Genomic DNA, 18,054 nt, shown 5'->3' on the forward strand with positions numbered 1-18,054 from the left:
TCTTTAGCGATGAGAAATCAGTGATTCGTGTAGTTGATGGAATTATTATAATTGACGTTATTTAATTATTTGGTGGTTTAGTATTTCCTAGTGTTTAATTTCCTGGTTCCAACTCCAGTATGTGGCGATAATGCACCTTGAAGTTGCTAGCCAAAATCTATGCAGACCGATGCAGACTCGTCTCGTGGCTAACCGTTAGCATTACTGGGTTTGCAACACAAACATATGTCTATAGTTTGCAATATGGCTGAACGCGCACGGGCTTGTATTATTTGCGGAGATCAAAAATCTACGTTACATTCTTTACCAAAGTCAGAAGAGCTGAAGAAGAAATGGCTGGAATTTGTCTTTGGAAAACCACCAGTGCTTTACAGCGGTGGAATAGTGATTTGTTCAAATCATTTTTACGAGAGTGACTTTACCAACTACGGGGCCTACATTGGTGGTTTTGCTTCAAAGTTATGCTTAAAACCTGGATCTGTACCGTCACGACGATCGCCTACCAGCGCACAGGCTGTAAGTGCAAAATAAACCTTTCACCTTTTTCTTCTTCTGCCTGTTCTAACTCCTCATGAGGGCATGCATAAACCAACACAATCAACGGCCCAGGCTGCTATCAACACAAGGGTTATTGCTAAATTACGGAGGGGTTAGTTTGGTTTTTGCTGCAGGATTAAAACGTGCACAAACTGCGTTAGCGAAAATGTACTTGCTGCATATTCAAGCTTCTACTGTTTTCAAGACAGTGCTCCCTAAAGGAAGAATGTTTAACTTCAACTGTAGATTCAAAACATGCCTTTAGGTCAACTTAAAAAAAATAAGTAGATGTTAGAAATTCAAATGTCGAGTCATCGCCTGCAACTTTCACTTGAAAAAATGTATGAAATGGCCTATGGATTTTCCACTGACTGATACCTCACTGACATTTTTTATGTCCACTTCTTCCTCGCTACGAATTAGCAAGGAGGGTGGCATGGTGAGACACTCGCTCCTGCTACTCAGAGAACTGGGGTTACATTAGTAACCTAAAGTTCTTTTTCATAGCATTCATTCCATGTGTCACTATGGGAAAATACTGACTCTCAGATTGCGAGGCAGAACATAATCCAGAAACCGATTATCCCAAATAACATAACACAACATAACATGCACACAGCTCAGACAGCACCAATTGAGCACCAAGCGAGCCAATGAAGGTGTTGTAACATCCAGGTTGTAGAACCGAACAAATGTGAGAGGGGAAGTCCAGCTCGCCGGATCACATATTACCAGGGTAGACAGCGCCCATGAGGAATGGGCACGAAGGCCCTCAGGTGGTCGAACCCCTCTGGAGCCGTAGGCTAAGAGAAGGCTCCCACAATCCAGTGGGAAAGTCCTTTTTAGAGATGGGCTTTCCCAACCGATTTTTGGCCCAGGACTGCTCTTTCGCAGATTATCCGTCCTGTCCATATATATGCGTAATGCACACACTGGACAAAGCATGTCCACCAAAGAGAAAGGAGGAGGGCAGAAGGAAGCCAAACAAATAGGGGATCATGCTCCCAGCACCTTTGGCATAAAGGTGGGGTTTGGGAGCAATGTCACCTCAGTGTTCCTCAGATGTATAACGAGTGAATAAAAAGTGCATGTATTTCACCCGTACGTTTTGCTGAGGCAAACGCAAACACACCATTTTCAAAGTAACCACCTTCAAATCCACCTGCTCCAGTGGTTCAAAAGGAGAAGTAATTAGGGCCTCCAACACCAGTGGGAGGTCCCATGTGGTGTGGGAGGCCCCATGGTGGGCCAGATATTTGGAAACAGGCCTTCGCCTTCTCACTCCCCTCAAATCCACACACAAGAGGAAGTTTTCCAACCGACATCCCCATAAAACCAGTATGGCAAGCCGATATTGCAGCCAAATATACCTTAATAGTGGAGATTGCCTTCCCTTTATCCATCAGGTCCTGTAGGAAGGCCAGTATGACCACCACTGAGCAGCACTCAAAAGAGATTTATTGTTTCTCTTCACACCACCTTTTGAAAATAGACCACTTACAGTCATACAGAGATCCGGTCAAGGGAGCTCTGGCATCCTGAATGGTCTCAATGACACTTTGCGGAAGACCTACAGCCTCTAGGCTGGACTGCTTACGGGCCAGGCTCAGAGGGACAACTTCTCTGGGTGAGGGTGGAAAATCTCCCCTTGTGCCTGATATAGCAGGCCTCTGCGTGGGGGCAGGAGCCATGGTTCTCCATTGAGCGTGGGGGCTTAGGCTTGAGACAGGGGTTTTTGAACACCAGGTGGGTCTCGTTTCGCTTGAAAAATGAGCCACCGCCCCCTGATTCATTGAACTTTTGCTTTCAACTTTTTTAGCTGCACCGTCGGCAAACTGCCTGGATGCGACAGTGTAACAGAATGAAAGACTGTTTTCCACCAAAAGTCATTTCCCCCTCTCCTCTGACACAGGACTAGTCTGCATGAGATATGGCCTCAAGGTCTCATGCATTTGCTTATAAACTGCTTCTTTTCAGCTCAACAGAAGAATGAAGAATGGAGTATTTTCTTTTAATTAATCAAAGAACTCTATTTTAATAAAGCTAATCACGCAAAGTCAATAAATAAGATGTGACCAATCTGTGAAATCAAAATATTAATTACTTTATTATAAATTACTATAGAATATAATGAGTAATATGTCTTTAAATGTTCCAATAGGACTGATCTCACATAGTGTTAAAAGACATGACACATTGCTTTCACTGATCCAATCAGAATCTGCCAGATCTGATGGAGGCGTGGTTTTGGTGGTGCTTGGTAAATCTGTCATCTTTTCATTCAACCATAAACCAAAACATCCGAAGTATAAAACTATGCCCACGTCATCTCTAACGCCAGTTCAAAGCGTTCTAGAGAAGTTGTCGGAGCGGCCAATCCGTAACTTTCCTCTTCAGCCGAAAGAACCAACGACAAGCTGGATAAAATCTGTTGCTGTTCCAACTGCTGCAACGGTTACTTTCAGAATAAAAGCTGAACCATCAAGACCCAGGTTTGGGTCTCGCTAGACGCCAACAAAATCGTCGTGACCCGGAAGTATCTCACAGACTGGTCTGGTCAGCAACCACTGCTTTTCCTACCGGCTTCGGTTCCTGTTCTAACGGGGACTTCCGCTAAGGGTATGTAGGCCGGCAAAATGGCATCAAATGTGTTTATGAATCTCCTAATCAAAGCTTAGCGCGAAGATATCACCTTCAGTTCCCATCAGAACTAATCGCTTTGCTGGTTCTGAGCAACATTACACCTCACCCTATTCTCCGTCTCATCCCCCTTAGTTACACCATACATTTAGTGTTTAAAGTCAGTCTAGTTTAATTTGTTTTAATAAATCTTTAAACTTTTAAACGCGACTCTCTCTCTTCTGTTGTCTCTGAGTGAATACGAAGCTGTTATCTAATCCCTGCATTAAAAAGTTCCAATCTTCTGGTTTAAAATAACCTCACATATCCTTAAGGTGGATTTCATATTTTCCTATGGAATCCTACACCTTATGGGTTATTAAATAACATGTAATTTAAATCATTACAACAGCTTTAACAATTTTAATGTTTTTTAACATAAAACCATGCTAGAGTGACATGTCACCAGGCCACCTTGGTTGCCTATGGGAAGAACACACCGTCTTTTTGGGGCGCGTGGAGCAGGTTCTAACATCCCCTCTTTCATGCATCAAACTTCCAAGCACTCAGCTGGTGGCAGCTTGCTCTCCGTGTCCTCGGAAGCTGTCAGGTTAATTGCTTCCTTCTCCTCCCCATCTGAGTGGAGGCTAATTCGAGATGGCAGCATTGGGCCACTTTTTTCCACAGTCCTTTAGCAGGAGCTAAATGAGATGCTGTAGGAGCAGACTGTGGGTTCTCCACCTTCAGGGTCTTGAAGGTGGAGGGCAGACGTGCTGCAGCTTGGACCAAATTTGGCGCTGAGGGGGAGGAGTGGTTACTGGATGCACCAGTACTGGTTTGGGGAGGCATAATTTCAGGGCCTCATCATCCCGTTTCTTTTCCTTGCATCTTTTCTGCATCGTGTGATGAGAGGAGTTGTTTCCTGACCCGTTTCGCCTTCGGCAGTTTCTTCCATCATAGCGAGAGCATGCCAATTCCACTTGGACCTCGGGCCACTGGATGTTAAGCTTTTCTGCAGTGAGTTTGCACACGTCCTGCAGGTCCAGATCCAGGGCAGGCGACACCAACTCCCCGTCGCTGGCGCGGCCAGTGCTCAGGGGCCATCTTGGGACCGTCATAACAGCTAGCGCTAACCTGGTGTGTGTAGGTGGGGGAAGCATTGTGGCTCTGCTCTCTGTAGCTGGTTTAACGGTAGATATGTTGGGAACTTTCGTTTGCTAAATGGACCGCTATAAGGTGTGTTGCTACTCCTCACAGTCGGCAACTCACACCACTGCTTGGAGACAGGTTAGTGTGAGGCTTTCCCTCGTGTTAAGTTGTAAGCCCAGAGCAAAGCGCCCAGCGGTAGAGTTTGCCCTCCTCCTTTGGACAGTTTAGCTAGCTCCAGTCAGAGTCAGCAAGTGAGAGTTTTGGGAACTTCTGTTTGTAGCCAGAAGAGGTTTTAGAATAAACTTTCTGTGAGGACTCGGCCCAATGTATAGGGGGAGGGTTCCCACCTCCTGCACACTGATGGGTTTGTTCCAGCCAATCAGAGCTGGAATAAGAGCTTCTGATGAGGTCACGTCTAGGGCGTTCCCATAATGAGACTCGAAACGAATGCAATCAAAGAGAGCAGACCTGCTCCACACACACAACTCCCCCCGAAGACACTCACCTGTCTATGGGACTTTGGAACTGCTAATCAGCTGTAAACAAAGCAGACTTCATTACCGCATATGCAAACCACCTGTCACTCGATGCACTGGCTTTCACTGAGACCTGGATCAAACCATGTGACAATGCTACACCATCTGCTCTCTCAGTTAACCACACTTTCTCCCACACTTCTTGTGCATCTGGCCGAGGTGGTGGAACGGGCATGTTAATTTGTAACAAATGGTATACAGTCAGTTGCTACCCATCACCCGGGTAAGGCGCACACGGTTGTCCTGTGTACTCATCTTTAATAACCTCAATGCTTGAGAGCCAAGAGATAAAACAGTGTGATAAATGCAACAAGATTTATTATAAGTGCACATTTTATGTTTTTCAGTTTTTTTAATTAAAGAAACATAAAAAAAACTTTTGCAAAACACTACAGAATGGTTTTTACAGCGCTAAGTTCTCTTTTTCTTTACAAAACTTGCTAAATGAAATTGCCAATTTTAGTAAAGCCCTTCTAGCCAATCAGAGGCGAGAAAGGCGGGACCTTCCTTGGGCTTCCAATGATTCCAAATGATGCTGCCCATCGCATTTTGGAGAGATACTAAAGCGAAATCTACGGTGTCAACACCCCAGCTTCCTTCAACCAATCAATAAGCCTCTCATTTGCATTATCACGTGTGCTCTTGCGAGAAAACATATCCTTTACAGAAAAGGGTCAGAAAAGCACTTTTTAATTTATTTTTCCAATTCAAATGATTTTTATGGCCAAAAAGACGTTAATATGATGTAGATATCCACAGTAGTAACAGGCGATGACTCCTTTAACATGTATGCTTATTAGGGTTGTCACGATACTAAAATTTCAAACTCGATTCGATACTGGGGGGGGGGGGGGCTCGATACTCGATTTCGATACTATTTAAAAACACCAATTTATTGAACAAGTTTATTCAAAAAATAACATTCCTCAATTTATATTGCAAAAATTAAATGTTAAGAATTAAGTGTGTAAAGTGCTTAAACCTTTCAAGTATCAGCATTTTTTAAAACGTGCATACAAAAACTGGCGAAAGTTAACACTTTAAATCATGAATTGTCTCACTATATATACACTATTTGCAGAGTGATGTTTTGCTGCTTAAACTCTGTTTAAGGTGCATTTTTGTCATAAGATGTAATGCCATATGTTTTGTTCTGTACTTTTGAACAACTCTGTTGGTCAATAAAGGGAGAAAACGAATTTCTCCACAGTAGGACAAAGGTACATCTACCGGTAATCTTAATAAAAACAGATTGGCGCACGGCAGTGACGTCATTAAAAGCGCCGGTTAGATTAGCCGCGGCTAGTCTGTTCACGCCTAGAAATCCCAGACCCGCTCCAAACGAACAGGGGAATCATGTTAATGATTCCTAACAAAACCTTTCGACATTGAGATGTTTTGGTGCAGATAATGTCTTCTTTCGAGGCTGCACCATGGGTGCCCGTCCGCACCCGTTATATGGATATACACTGATGGCGATTCGCCGATGGATGTAAATACCCCGGGGAATCCAAGTAGCACCAAAGTTGTCAGCGGGAGTAAACAAACGTACTGCATGCTAGAAATTAAGTCCGGGTTGCAATAAACGGGAGTTTCCTTTAAGCACATAAGCGTGAATATACAACTACGTGTCAGACTTGGTATGCTAATTAAGTTGGTCTGTGAAGCGCCTCCCAAATTCGCTGTTTATGTTTTTGTTTATTTATTTGGCAGACAAAACTTGGATCAGAGACAACTCGCGTGGGAAAAAGCAACGTAGCCATGCGGCGTCTGCTTCTTCTGTTTGTCTGGGAGGCGGAGGCTGCTTTACGGCATCTGGCTGTCGTGCGTGTCGGTGTACTTGAAGAAGGCTGTGTATAATAGTCCATAATATCGATACCACAGGGATGGAATATCTAATTTAGATACCACGTTTAGTATCGATTTATATCTAGGTATCGATTTTTTTGACAACACTAATGCTTATCTGTAAAGTTCTGCAGCACACACAATTCAATTTATTACTTACTGTTTGAACAGAGCCTTTCTTTAACTTTAGCTTTTTATGCAATAAAAATGAATCTTTAGTCTAAAGTAAACTAACTTCTTTATTTCTGTCAGAAAATAAGAACAATTTCATTCTTTTCATCCACAGTTAAAGTAATACTTTGTTTAATTTGTCAAAAAATGAATGATATAATCTGACTAAGCTTGCAGTTCTGACCTGTTATTTCCAGTCCTAGCGTAGCCTACATGTGGTGATAGATTGCATCAACTGACTTAAACTGCATGTTATTTTATGTTTCTTATATTTAGAGCACATCCGAAACACTGATGACATCCCGCCTTCATACCAGCACACAAACAGACTCACCAGACCGTTCGACACGAGCAACACAGCTTTCGATGGGTACATTGGGTCATCGTTTTCGAAGCAAAGGTTTGTCACGTAACTCATTTTAATTTCAAATGTGATGTTTTGTAGTTCTTTTCCGATGAATGCACATGTGCTTATGCAATATGCATTACAAATTGAATAATATGTGTGCTACTTTGTTATTTTTAGAGTTCTCAACAGTCATGGACTTGCTTTTCATTCAGTCATTGTGGTTTTATGTGAAATCCTGGAAAGCTCTTATTATCTTTGTAAAGTCGCAGTAACACATTTATTTTAATTTAGGTACCAAAACAGAATTCTACATAACAAGGAAGAGCGTTGCCACAAGCACTGCTGATGCACCATGGGGGCCTGGTACTCCAACGCCTGTCAGGCCTGTTCATCTAAGGCCAAGTAAAAGACCTCGGTTAGATGAAGAGGATGAAAGTGAAATCTCCACATTAACACCTGAACCCCATGACTCCATCTATGATCCAGCACCCTCAATGAGCAATGTTGCTGAATCCTCAGAGCCCACGTATGTTTTTGCTTCTAACTTCATCTAAATATAAATGTTTTATTTTGACATAGATTATGTTTAATTATATATGTTAAAGTAACCTTGTACTATATATATATATATATATATATATATATATATATATATATTTATATATATATATATATATTTATATATATATATATATATTTATATATATATATATTTATATATATATATATATATTTATATATATATATATTTATATATATTTATATATATTTATATTTATATATATATATATATATATATATATATATATATATATATATATATATATTTTGTCATTTCTCTAAACAGTGATACATCTTCAGGATACAAAGACTCCAAGTACATAGTATTTGAGAAAAACCTCATGGAACTTTTCGAAACATGTCCAGTATGCAGCCGCATGTCGGAGGTGAAGACCTACAGACGAGGAACCTTTCTTTCTGTCCACCAAAAATGCCATCACTGCAGTTTTTCAAAGAAATGGAAGAGCCAGCCAGTGATGGGGAGCACCCCTGTAGGAAATATCCAGCTGTCTGCTGCCATATATTTCACCGGCTCTTCTTATTTTAATTTGCAAAAGGTAAACTAATGTATATTCTAACACAATGTTTTCTACCAGGGAGGTGTCCAGGAGGCATTTTAGCCAGGTGCCCAAGCCATCTCAGCTAAATAGCAAATCTACTCCGAGCTCCTTCCGGATGACTGACCCTCCCACCCTATCTCTATGGAAGAGCCCAGACATCCTGTAGAGAAAACTAATTTCAGTCACTTGTAATCACAATCTTGTTCTTTCGGTCACTACCCAACGCTTGTGACCGTAAGGGTAGAAACATAGACCAACCGGTAAATCAAGAGCTTCACCTTCCGGCTCAGCGCTGTCTTCACTACGAAAGACCGGTACAACACCCGCATCACTCCAGACACAGACCCAATCCGCCTGTTGATCTCTCGCTCCATCTTTCCCTCACTCATGAACAAGACCTCTAGGTACTTAAACTCCTCCACTTGAGGCAGGACCTCGCCCCTGCCCTGGAAAAGCCGTTCTATCCTTTTCCGACTCAAGACCACGGTCTCGGATTTCTTTTTGTCATATTTATGCATAATGATGATTGGACTGACTCAGCGTCTGTCAGACCTCCACGAAATGGCGCTCATATTCAGAATCAGAATCAGCTTTATTGCCAGCGCTCCAGCGACCCAGAGCATAGGAACTTGACTCCGCGAACACAACCTGACCAAGGTTAAACACACACACATGTAGACAAAAACAGGTACAGGCAGTCACGAGAGCAGCCATAACGGCGCTCATTTCATTAGATGAAAAGGGTGTTACATGAGGATAATTGGGGTAAGGTAAAAAAAAAAGGCATAGCAGAGTTAGACCCAGCGGGGAGTAACTCTATAATACAAAAAAACTCCTCAACATAGAAGCACGAACATCACAGATACAAAACATCAGAGTCCGATGGGGAGGTGGGGTTGGGCGGGATCCTGAATCCTCCAACGGGAGCTGTCATTACGGCGCTTCACCAGCTGCAGTCGACAGGTGGGAGGGAGAAATGAGGAACAGAGAGCGCATTGAGTTCCTGCAGGTCGATGACCTCGAAGCCAAAGTCACAATCTGAAGGCGGGGGGAAGGTCGGGACACAGCATCTGTTAGCATTCCTCCTTTCGTGGGGGTGAGTTGAAGGCAGCCTTGGAGGCTGCTTGGCGTCAGATAAGGATAAACAAGACTTTGTTTAGGGCAGACAGAGATAATTTTCCTCTCTGCCTTGGAGTCTATTAAGTGGTCATTCATGTCCACCAGTGAAGCCAATTTATGCGTTCTAAACATCCCCACACCGCCCGGCGAGATGACATCCATCTTGCGCACTAACACAGGCAACGCCGCGAGGATATTGTCCAGCTTACGGTTCACCTCGAGTAACGTCCCGGTCTGTGAGGTCACCGCCCGGGCGGCACATTCCGTGGGTGCGGGTTGCACTCCAATCGCTCCCGTCTTCCCAAATTTCCAGAAAACCAGATATCCTCGCACTCCAATCTGAAGAAATCCAGTGATCATCAGGCCGAATATCCACAAATCTTCCACGTCCTCGATGGACAACTGAGAGAGGCACACGATACGCCAGACCACCCAAGAATCGAGTGCATATCCCGCTGTGAATGTCCCCTCGGGACAGGTGGGAGCCCCCTTCTCCATTCTCATCGTATAAAAAATCTTATCAATCGCATTGAATGACCAGTTAATTAAGTCCATATTTCCAAAAAAGAGTAGTGATTTCAGGAGAAATGCAGAGAAGTGCTCTGTAGGCAGACAGGACAAGAGCCTTGGGGAAGCAGATAAGGGAGCTGAAGAAAAAGCGTCTGTGCTCTCTGAGTGCTGGAGAAGAAAAAAAATCGATTCGCCTCTCGCTTTATCAGAAGAGTAAAGCTGCGAATAAATGCTGTCACAATTTGACAGCTATGACTAATATATGTGGTTCTGTGTCAGAGAGGCAAAGGCAGAGAGGATTTGTTGAAATAGGCACTTTGATGAGGACTACATGAACTCTGATGGAAAATTGAATGTTGTCATCTGTTTATTACTTGGACTAAATATTGACAACCAACACTCCTGGTTGATAGTGTTATATATTGAGCCCTTGCAGATTATTTTATTTCGCAGGTGTTTCAAGCCATGCATCTGCAAAATATGAGCTACTAAGCTTTTCAGAAGCTTTCTAACAGTTATCTGCAACCAGCTGTGATCCACAAATGGCAGCAGTACCAAGAAGAACAACTACGAATCCTGAGCCAAAAAAGAGTCAAGGTTGGAGGGGACATGCGAGCAGATTCAGCTGGTAATGCTCTGTTTTATAAGAATTTTTATACAGATTAAATTGTGTCAGATTGTGCTTTAACACAGTAACAGCATGCTAATATAACAAACATTAACATGACCTATTTCTAGTAATTCATCTCTACTGTATTTGAAGGTCACTCTGCAAAGTATGGAAGTTATAGTTTGATGAATCTGGAGAACAACAGCATAATCGACATTCAGCTTGTACAGGTGAGTGCGTTCAAACACGTCTGACAATCAGTGTTGAGAGTAACGTGGTACAAAAGTAATAAAATTACTGTAATGCATTGCTTATTGCTGTAATGTGGTAATGTAAGGCATTACAGGGAAAGAAAATGGTAATATTTACTCGGTACAGTTGTCAGTAACGCTGTAATTACAATGCATTTTTAAACCCAGAATCAAGACGTGGATTTCTTAAAAATTCAAAAAAGATCCAGTATCCACATATATTACGTCATTTATGTACTCGGCTTTGCGGGCATTCTATGAGCAGAGAGGACGCAGTGCACAGCAGTAATGGCTCAAATATTCCAGCTACGTCCTGTGCGCGGCCGCTGTAACAGTCACAAAATCGCTCCACCAAAACATAATAATTCACTTGCGATCGTTCATATCAGCCCATATTCTCTGGTACTTTCTGTGCTTTTCTGACCTGCTTTGCCTCAGCTGAGTTCATAATCTGTGCCCCGGTTATTTCAACTCATTGCTGCTGGAGTGCATATTAAGCTTTTTTTGCGTTCAGTAGATCCCTTTGTCTGATTAGTTAGAAAGTAGGAAATCTAGGAAACTGTTTTTCTGGAAGACGGAGAAAACATGCAGCATGCAGGAAGGTTTGAGAGAGAAAGGGCAGGAAATGATTCAATTAAAACCAAGAAAACAAAACAAAGTGCTTGAAAAGAATAAAAAGTTGGTAGATTTATTCCCAATACACATTTTACCAGTGAAAAACAATAATATATAAGCATTTAATATTTATACATGTGATAGAATCAGATCACCCCAGAAGTCAGTCCCACATCCAGGGCCGTATCAAGGCATTTGGGGACCAAGGCAAAATAGGCTTGGAGCCCCCACCACCTCACTCCCTGCTCAGTTAATATAAGATGGCAGCATGCTGAGAGAACAGTTTGCTGTATTTATTTAATAAACAATCATTTTAAAGAATTGTTATCATATCTGACTGTTTTTAACAGCAATCCTAGCTCAGATACCATATCCCTTTCAACTGGATGTGATTACCAGATTCATATTGAAGTTGTTTTGGTGAAAGTAACAAAGTAGTGCAAAAGTAGTGTAATGCCTTACATTTTAAAATCAGTAATATTGTAATGTAATGAATTACTTTCAAATTAGGGTAACAAGTAATAAATAATGCATTACAGTTTTGAAGTAACTTGCCCAACACGCCTGGCAATTCAGAGCAGTATTAGTGGCTGTTTTTGTTTCACTCTCACAGCAAAATGTCATTTCCTCCATAAATTCACACACACCAAAACGTGGTGTCCATCAACTGCCTGACAGTGTGTGGGTGTTTGTTTTATTTTATTTTATTTTTTACAGAGCAATGAGGTTGGTGGAAGCCACAACATGGCGAAAGAAGGACTCTCAAGGAGCCTTGGGCTTTTGGAGTCAAAGGGTGTGGCAGTCGATTACATTGTCACAGACCATCATCCCCAGATCCAAAACTTCCTCCAAGAGAAAAAGATAACACACTACTACGATGTCTGGCGTTTAGAAAAAAGTATGTTTGATTTATGCAGTTGAACTATTGGGAAGCAAGTATACATAACAAAATAAAAAAGATGTACACATCATGTTTTTTTAAACCACTTATATGACCTCCAGGTATTTCTAAGAAACTGGCCAAAGTGGCTAAAGATAAGGACTGTGAGGTGGTGAAGAAGTGGCAGTGTGGAATCAGCAACCACGCGTATTGGTGTGTGACATCATCGTCCTCAGGGCCAGAGAAAGTTGCCAAATGGACTTCCATGGTGAACCACATGCAAGACATCCACGTCCACGACAACCCTCTCTTCCCACGATGCCAACATCCAGTCCGCCGGAGCACAGATCGCAAGAAGTGGTTTCAACCAGGTTTGTACCTGACCGGTTTACTCAATGTTTAGTGGCAAAATAACTTTGGAAGTTTTATTAACTTTGTGCTTTGTGTCTGTAGGTTCAAAAGCACTTTTCAAAGTGGAGAAAATCTTGACTAATAAGAGGGTTCTCACAAATGTTGCACGGCTAATCTCGCAGTACCAGACCTCAACGCAGGAGGCTTTCCACAGCGTAGTGCTGCGCTTCATGCCCAGAAACGTGCTAATTCCGCTCACTGGGAGGCTGTGCAGGTAGGTTTAGTCACATCTACATGTGCTACCATGTGGGAAGCAGAGACACTTTGGTTTTTAAAGGAGCTCATTTAAGTAAGAGAGGTATAGTGTTCTGCACAGTAATGTGCTACCATGTGTGATGTAGACAATCTGGATGCAACCAGTAAATGTAGGAAGCAAAATTCTCATCCTATGCTTTTTTTGACAGATTATATCTGGCAGCGATGCATTTTAATGAAAATTCAAGTCACATTCAGGCAAGAAAAGCTACAGGGAAACGGAGGTATGCCATACGTCTCCCTAAAGCAAAGAGAGGACACACTGTAGAGCCGGTGGAGATGCCAACAACACAATGTAAGTTACTCAATAAAAAATGTAAAAAAAAATTGTGTTTATGAAATGTAGAAATGCATTATTAAATATCCATATTTGCACTCAATTTCTTCCAGGCTATGTGCAAAGCCTGATTGCTGATGTCTTTGAAGAGATTGTCCCCCACCCCCAGCCGTATTTAGAAAGGATCCAACACACCTGTCATCAACATTCTACCATCCTCCACTGACAGACGCTGGGGCTGGGCTGCATACAGGTCTCGCTTTAGGCAGGTGCATCTCTAAAGCCAACAGACTGACCATCTGTGTCTGGGAGTTCGCTTTGGATCCGCAGGACAGCACAAGCTGGAACATGTGACCCCTCTCCCCATAAAACCCCAGCACCGACTCACAAAGCATCTGTAGGCCAGATGTTTGTGTCGCCTGGAGAAAAGAGGACATTTAAGAGATTGTAGATAGCTTTGAAGAGCACATTGTGTTTTAAATTTATTTTAAATAAAGTAGATTATAGATTCCAGATTAATTTTTCATATTGCCTTCAGACAATTTATTTTCCTTTTAATTATCAGACCAGAGGTTTGCATATTGTCAATATATATTCACAATATATTTCAACCCCTGCAGCACTGGTGTCTAGAAACTGGAGTACTGGTGTTGGTCAGTCTTCTAATTACCTGAGGGGTAACAAGTGAATGTCAACCATTTTTCCTAAGAAACAACAACAGCTACCAACTTTCTCATTACCTGAGGAAACTTCCAGCACACATTCACTGCCTCTTTTGGCATCGTGGTGCAATTCCTGTACATGCACCTATAAAACGTACATTAGTGTGTTTTTTGTGTATGTCTTATAATTCATGCATCTTATAAAATATGATACACAATACAGATGAAAACTTTAGGATAAGGTGCTGAACTTAATTTATGTCAGTAATTCATCTAAAAAGGTTAAACTAATGATTGAGACAGATTCATTACAGATATTTTAGGCCTTTATTTGTTAAAGTGGGGATGATTATGGCTCACAGCTTTTGAAAACTCCACATCCAAACTCAAACAATTTGAATATCACATGAAATCAATAAAACAAGGATTTGAAGTAGAGATGACATCTGAATTCCACGCATGTCATGCATATGTACTCAGTTCTTGGCTTGGGATCCTTTTGCTTTTTCAGGAATAAATTAACTTTTGCACCATATTCGAATTTTTTGAGTTACACTAGTGAAATCATTAAAATAATTATTGATGACATTTTTATAGAATTATGGGCTGAAATTAAGAATACAGCTACAGCAGTTGTAGAAAAGTTAGACATTTCTTTTGAACTGATCTGTCAATGGTGAAATTTTATGGTTTCAAATAAAATAAACGAATAAAAGCAAAAAATGTGTATATGTGTCTATATACTGTATGTACATATATACACACACACACATATACATATGTATGTACCGTATATATTAACACACACACACATATATATGTGTGTGTTTGGAAGAGGGAGTAGATGTATGGTGGCCTCCTGGAACAGCTGTTACCTACATTTAGGTAAGAGTTTGGATCATCCTTTCTCGTCTGCTTATCCAGGCTTGAGTCCCGGGGGCAGCAGCCTAAACAGAGGCCCAGACTTCCCTCTTTCCAGCTACACTGTAAAAAAAAAAAGTCCAGTGAACTTAAAAAGTAAAGCAACCAGTTGCAATACAATTTTAAGTTCAGTCTACAACTATAACTGTTTTTTCTGTATTAACTTAACATTTTGCAAGTTAAAACGTTCAACTGACTTAAAACTTTAAACTCTCCAAACAGATTGCAAGTTGGATTTTTAACTGTGTACTTGGGCCAGCTCCTGGAGAAATCCTAAGGCGTTCTCTGGCCAGCTGAGAATAGTCCTTCCAGCGTGTCCTGGGTCTTCCTTTGGTCTTCCTCCAGGTTGGATGTGCCCAGAAAAATTTCACCAGGGAAGTGTCCAGAAGGCATCCTAACCAGGAGCCTGAGCCCCTCCCAAATGATCGAGCTTCTCACCCTATCTCCAAGGGAGGGTCCAGCCACCCTGCGGAGAAAACTCGTTTTGGCCACTTATATTTGCAATCTCATTCTTTTGGTCATTACCTATTAGCTCATGACCATAGATAAGGGTAGGAACCTAGATCGACCGGTAAATCGAGAGCTTGCTAGCTCAAAGGCCTTCTAGCTCAGGCCTCACAACTGCAGACAGGGCATCAATCTGCTTATTGATCTTGTGCTCCATCTTTCCCTCACTCATGAACAAGACCCCGAGATACTCAAAGTCCTCCACTTGGGGCAGGACCTCATCCCATGAGCTATTTGTCATCCCAGCTGCTTCCTGTGCGGCTGCGAACTGCTCCAGTGAAAGCCTGAGAGGATGATCTGATGAAGCCAACAGAACCACATTGTCTGCAAAAAGCAGAGACCTGATCACATTTGGACCATTCAACTTTAAATTTAGTGCAGAGTTAATGGAATGTTTTAAACTAAATATTTTCATTTTAAATAAGACACCAAGACTACACATGTCTGCAGCGCTAATAGACACTCATTTATATAGTTGGTCAGTAAAGAAAGTTGATGGGGGTGACTCGCTCTTTGTTTCTTTGTTTGATTTTTCTAAAGTAGCTTAAAACTGTTTTTGAAGAAGGTTTTGGCTCGACACACAGATGACCAATGAAATTAACCCTTAAGGACCCATAGTGACACTTGTGTCACAACCCATTTCAAACATCTGTATAATTGCTTCTTGAGTCAAATATTCAAGATTGAAAACCCCAAGTGGCATTTTATCCATACATATATCTAAAATGATTCTACTTCTTCATTTTATTTAATTCATTTCTACATTTTGATATATTTATTCCAATCTGTTTTCTAATTCAAAGGGTTTGGACTTTAAAGGGTTAAAGTACCCCCAGCACGCACGCACGCACACACACACACACACACACACACACACACACACACACAGTTGTGATACCTATTCAATTAAGTCCTAGTGTAATTGCCCCTTGCTGTCCAATAGTCCAAACGCCCCCCCTGTGCTCACAACCTTTAAAAGAGACTGTCCCAAAACACCCAGCAGAGTGTTTGACCTGAACTCTGCTAGAAGGACAGCCACAATGGTGAGTTGTAACTGACAAATAGTGTTTAGTTGATGACAAGATGGAGAGGAACTGTAGAAAATGTGTTAAATGTAACCATAGTTTAAGCATTTTTAACAAAATTGTTTTTTCCAAACTATTTTGAACTTTTGGACTCAAAAACGTTGCACGCTCCAACTGTCTGCTGAGTAATTCTTGTGATTTCATTCCTGTGAAGAAATATTTGGCTCCAGCTTTGCTGCTCTGGTGTTTGGTGTCACTGTCAAACGCTCAGTGCTTCTTCAAGCCCTTGCCCCCTGGTAAAAGACACACACACGCGCGCACACACACACACAATGACAGTGATTTATTTTTTCTTGATGCATCGACAGGTGATCAGACTCATTGTCAGGATGATGTAGATATGACGTGGCATCCACTTGGTTCACATTGGAGAAACAGTAAATGCATGGACTGTGACTGCTCTTCATGTTGTGCCGCGTATGTATAAGAATCACAGTTCCATGGGTCAAACTCAGTTTGATGATATTCAGTGTTTTGTTCATTTTTCTTAATAAAATGCTATTTTTTGTGTGTAACTGCAGGTATTATATCCCAACACAGTTCCCCAGTGACTGTGTGTCTGTGTTTGACCCAACGGCATGTGAATACATCGTGCACAAGAAGAACGACCCATCAGAGATTTGTCCAATTTACTCTGCTGTGGGATAACAGCTGATGATGATGGTATTTGTCCATTAAAATAAAGTTTGGAAGGTTCATGTTTATTTTGTCAATCAGAAATCTAATCATTGCTTTCAGTTTGCACCTTGCAGCAAACATGAATGCACTTGGACCTGCAAATAAAAGACCAAAGTAACGGTGGTGGTGTAATTTTGTTGTCAAATAAAATGAAGTAACTGCAACAAAACTAGGGCATCTTCTTTGATGTAACCTTTGACCCTCTTTCTTTTTTTGAGGTTTTATTTTACATTAGTAAAGAGGGGTTAGGTGCTTTGATAAACTTCAGATAGACTCCAGATGTGAATATTCAACACATGCAGACACATTTCTTTCTTTCCTGTGTGTCTCGTAAAAACATGACTGCAGATAATCACATATGTTCTCAGAGTTAAAAGCAGGTATACACCACTAGGTGCATACCACTAGGTGGTGTGTAGAGGTAGGTAACTCTTGTGTTTCGGCAACATTCTTCATCACTCTTCCTACTCAGAAGCAGAGAGAAAACACAAGCTAGGGACGTTCTGCAGACTCATTCAGGGTTTGAGGATCTTTCTGTTTAGATGACTGTGACATAAACAGAAATCAGGATCAGACGAATGATTGTGGACCTCCTCTCATCTTTGTTGGACCTCTGCTGCACACATCCCTTAATGTTTGAGTTCAATGGTCCAAACACCATCATACTCACAACCTTTAATAAACTGTCCCGAAAAGTCCACCTTATAATTTGTGGTCAAAAACAGCAAAAGTGCTTCTTGGGTGTCAAACATTATAAGACCCTCTGGCGTAATTCAGATGAGGGATCCACAGAAAAAAAGGGGTCAGAGGCACTCAGGAGGACGATAATTAAAAAGCCTTCATTATTCCATCTGAAGGACAAGAGGAGTCTGAATGGGCGCGTATTTTAATGTGCATGCTTAATTTCGGATTGTTTTTGACTCTCCTTGTCTAAATTTCTTTT

General features: G+C 41.5%; 2 protein-coding genes across 3 annotated transcripts; both read left to right on the plus strand.

Annotated features, from left to right (window-relative positions):
• The first annotated feature begins 68 nt into the window (after nt 1–68).
• LOC139063593 (uncharacterized) lies at nt 69–13,777 on the plus strand. Of its 2 annotated transcripts, XM_070545932.1 has the most exons (8): nt 8,171–8,327; nt 10,413–10,587; nt 10,723–10,799; nt 12,153–12,333; nt 12,438–12,686; nt 12,769–12,940; nt 13,131–13,276; nt 13,372–13,777. In XM_070545932.1, exons 2-8 carry the CDS (start codon nt 10,569–10,571, stop codon nt 13,482–13,484), a joined length of 957 nt encoding a protein of 318 aa, XP_070402033.1. In that variant the 5' UTR covers nt 8,171–8,327; nt 10,413–10,568; the 3' UTR covers nt 13,485–13,777. The 2 variants fall into 2 exon arrangements, with proteins under 2 accessions (XP_070402032.1, XP_070402033.1); XM_070545931.1 differs by lacking the exons at nt 10,723–10,799; nt 12,153–12,333; nt 12,438–12,686; ... (1 more) ...; nt 13,131–13,276; nt 13,372–13,777 and adding exons at nt 69–516; nt 7,137–7,260; nt 7,501–7,735 and having other exon boundaries at nt 8,057–8,327; nt 10,413–10,573.
• A 2,494-nt stretch (nt 13,778–16,271) lies between these two features.
• Nucleotides 16,272–17,229, plus strand: LOC139063795 (beta-microseminoprotein-like). Its single transcript, XM_070546614.1, has 4 exons — nt 16,272–16,391; nt 16,588–16,669; nt 16,742–16,850; nt 16,955–17,229. Exons 1-4 carry the CDS (start codon nt 16,389–16,391, stop codon nt 17,079–17,081), a joined length of 321 nt encoding a protein of 106 aa, XP_070402715.1. The 5' UTR covers nt 16,272–16,388; the 3' UTR covers nt 17,082–17,229.
• Nucleotides 17,230–18,054: the final 825 nt, after the last annotated feature.

The sequence above is a fragment of the Nothobranchius furzeri genome, chromosome 17 (assembly GCF_043380555.1).
Source record: "Nothobranchius furzeri strain GRZ-AD chromosome 17, NfurGRZ-RIMD1, whole genome shotgun sequence".
NCBI lineage: Eukaryota > Metazoa > Chordata > Actinopteri > Cyprinodontiformes > Nothobranchiidae > Nothobranchius > Nothobranchius furzeri.

Bases quoted from the DNA above. Each gene is read 5' to 3' on its own strand.
- LOC139063593 (XM_070545931.1), top strand. From the start codon at position 226: ATGTCTATAGTTTGCAATATGGCTGAACGCGCACGGGCTTGTATTATT. The intron at 517-7,136 runs GTAAGTGCAAAA...TCTTATATTTAG, and splicing joins CGCCTACCAGCGCACAGGCT to AGCACATCCGAAACACTGAT. The intron at 7,736-8,056 runs GTATGTTTTTGC...TTCTCTAAACAG, and splicing joins GCTGAATCCTCAGAGCCCAC to TGATACATCTTCAGGATACA.
- LOC139063795 (XM_070546614.1), top strand. The intron at 16,670-16,741 runs GTAAAAGACACA...ATGCATCGACAG, and splicing joins CTTCAAGCCCTTGCCCCCTG to GTGATCAGACTCATTGTCAG. The intron at 16,851-16,954 runs GTATGTATAAGA...GTGTAACTGCAG, and splicing joins TGCTCTTCATGTTGTGCCGC to GTATTATATCCCAACACAGT.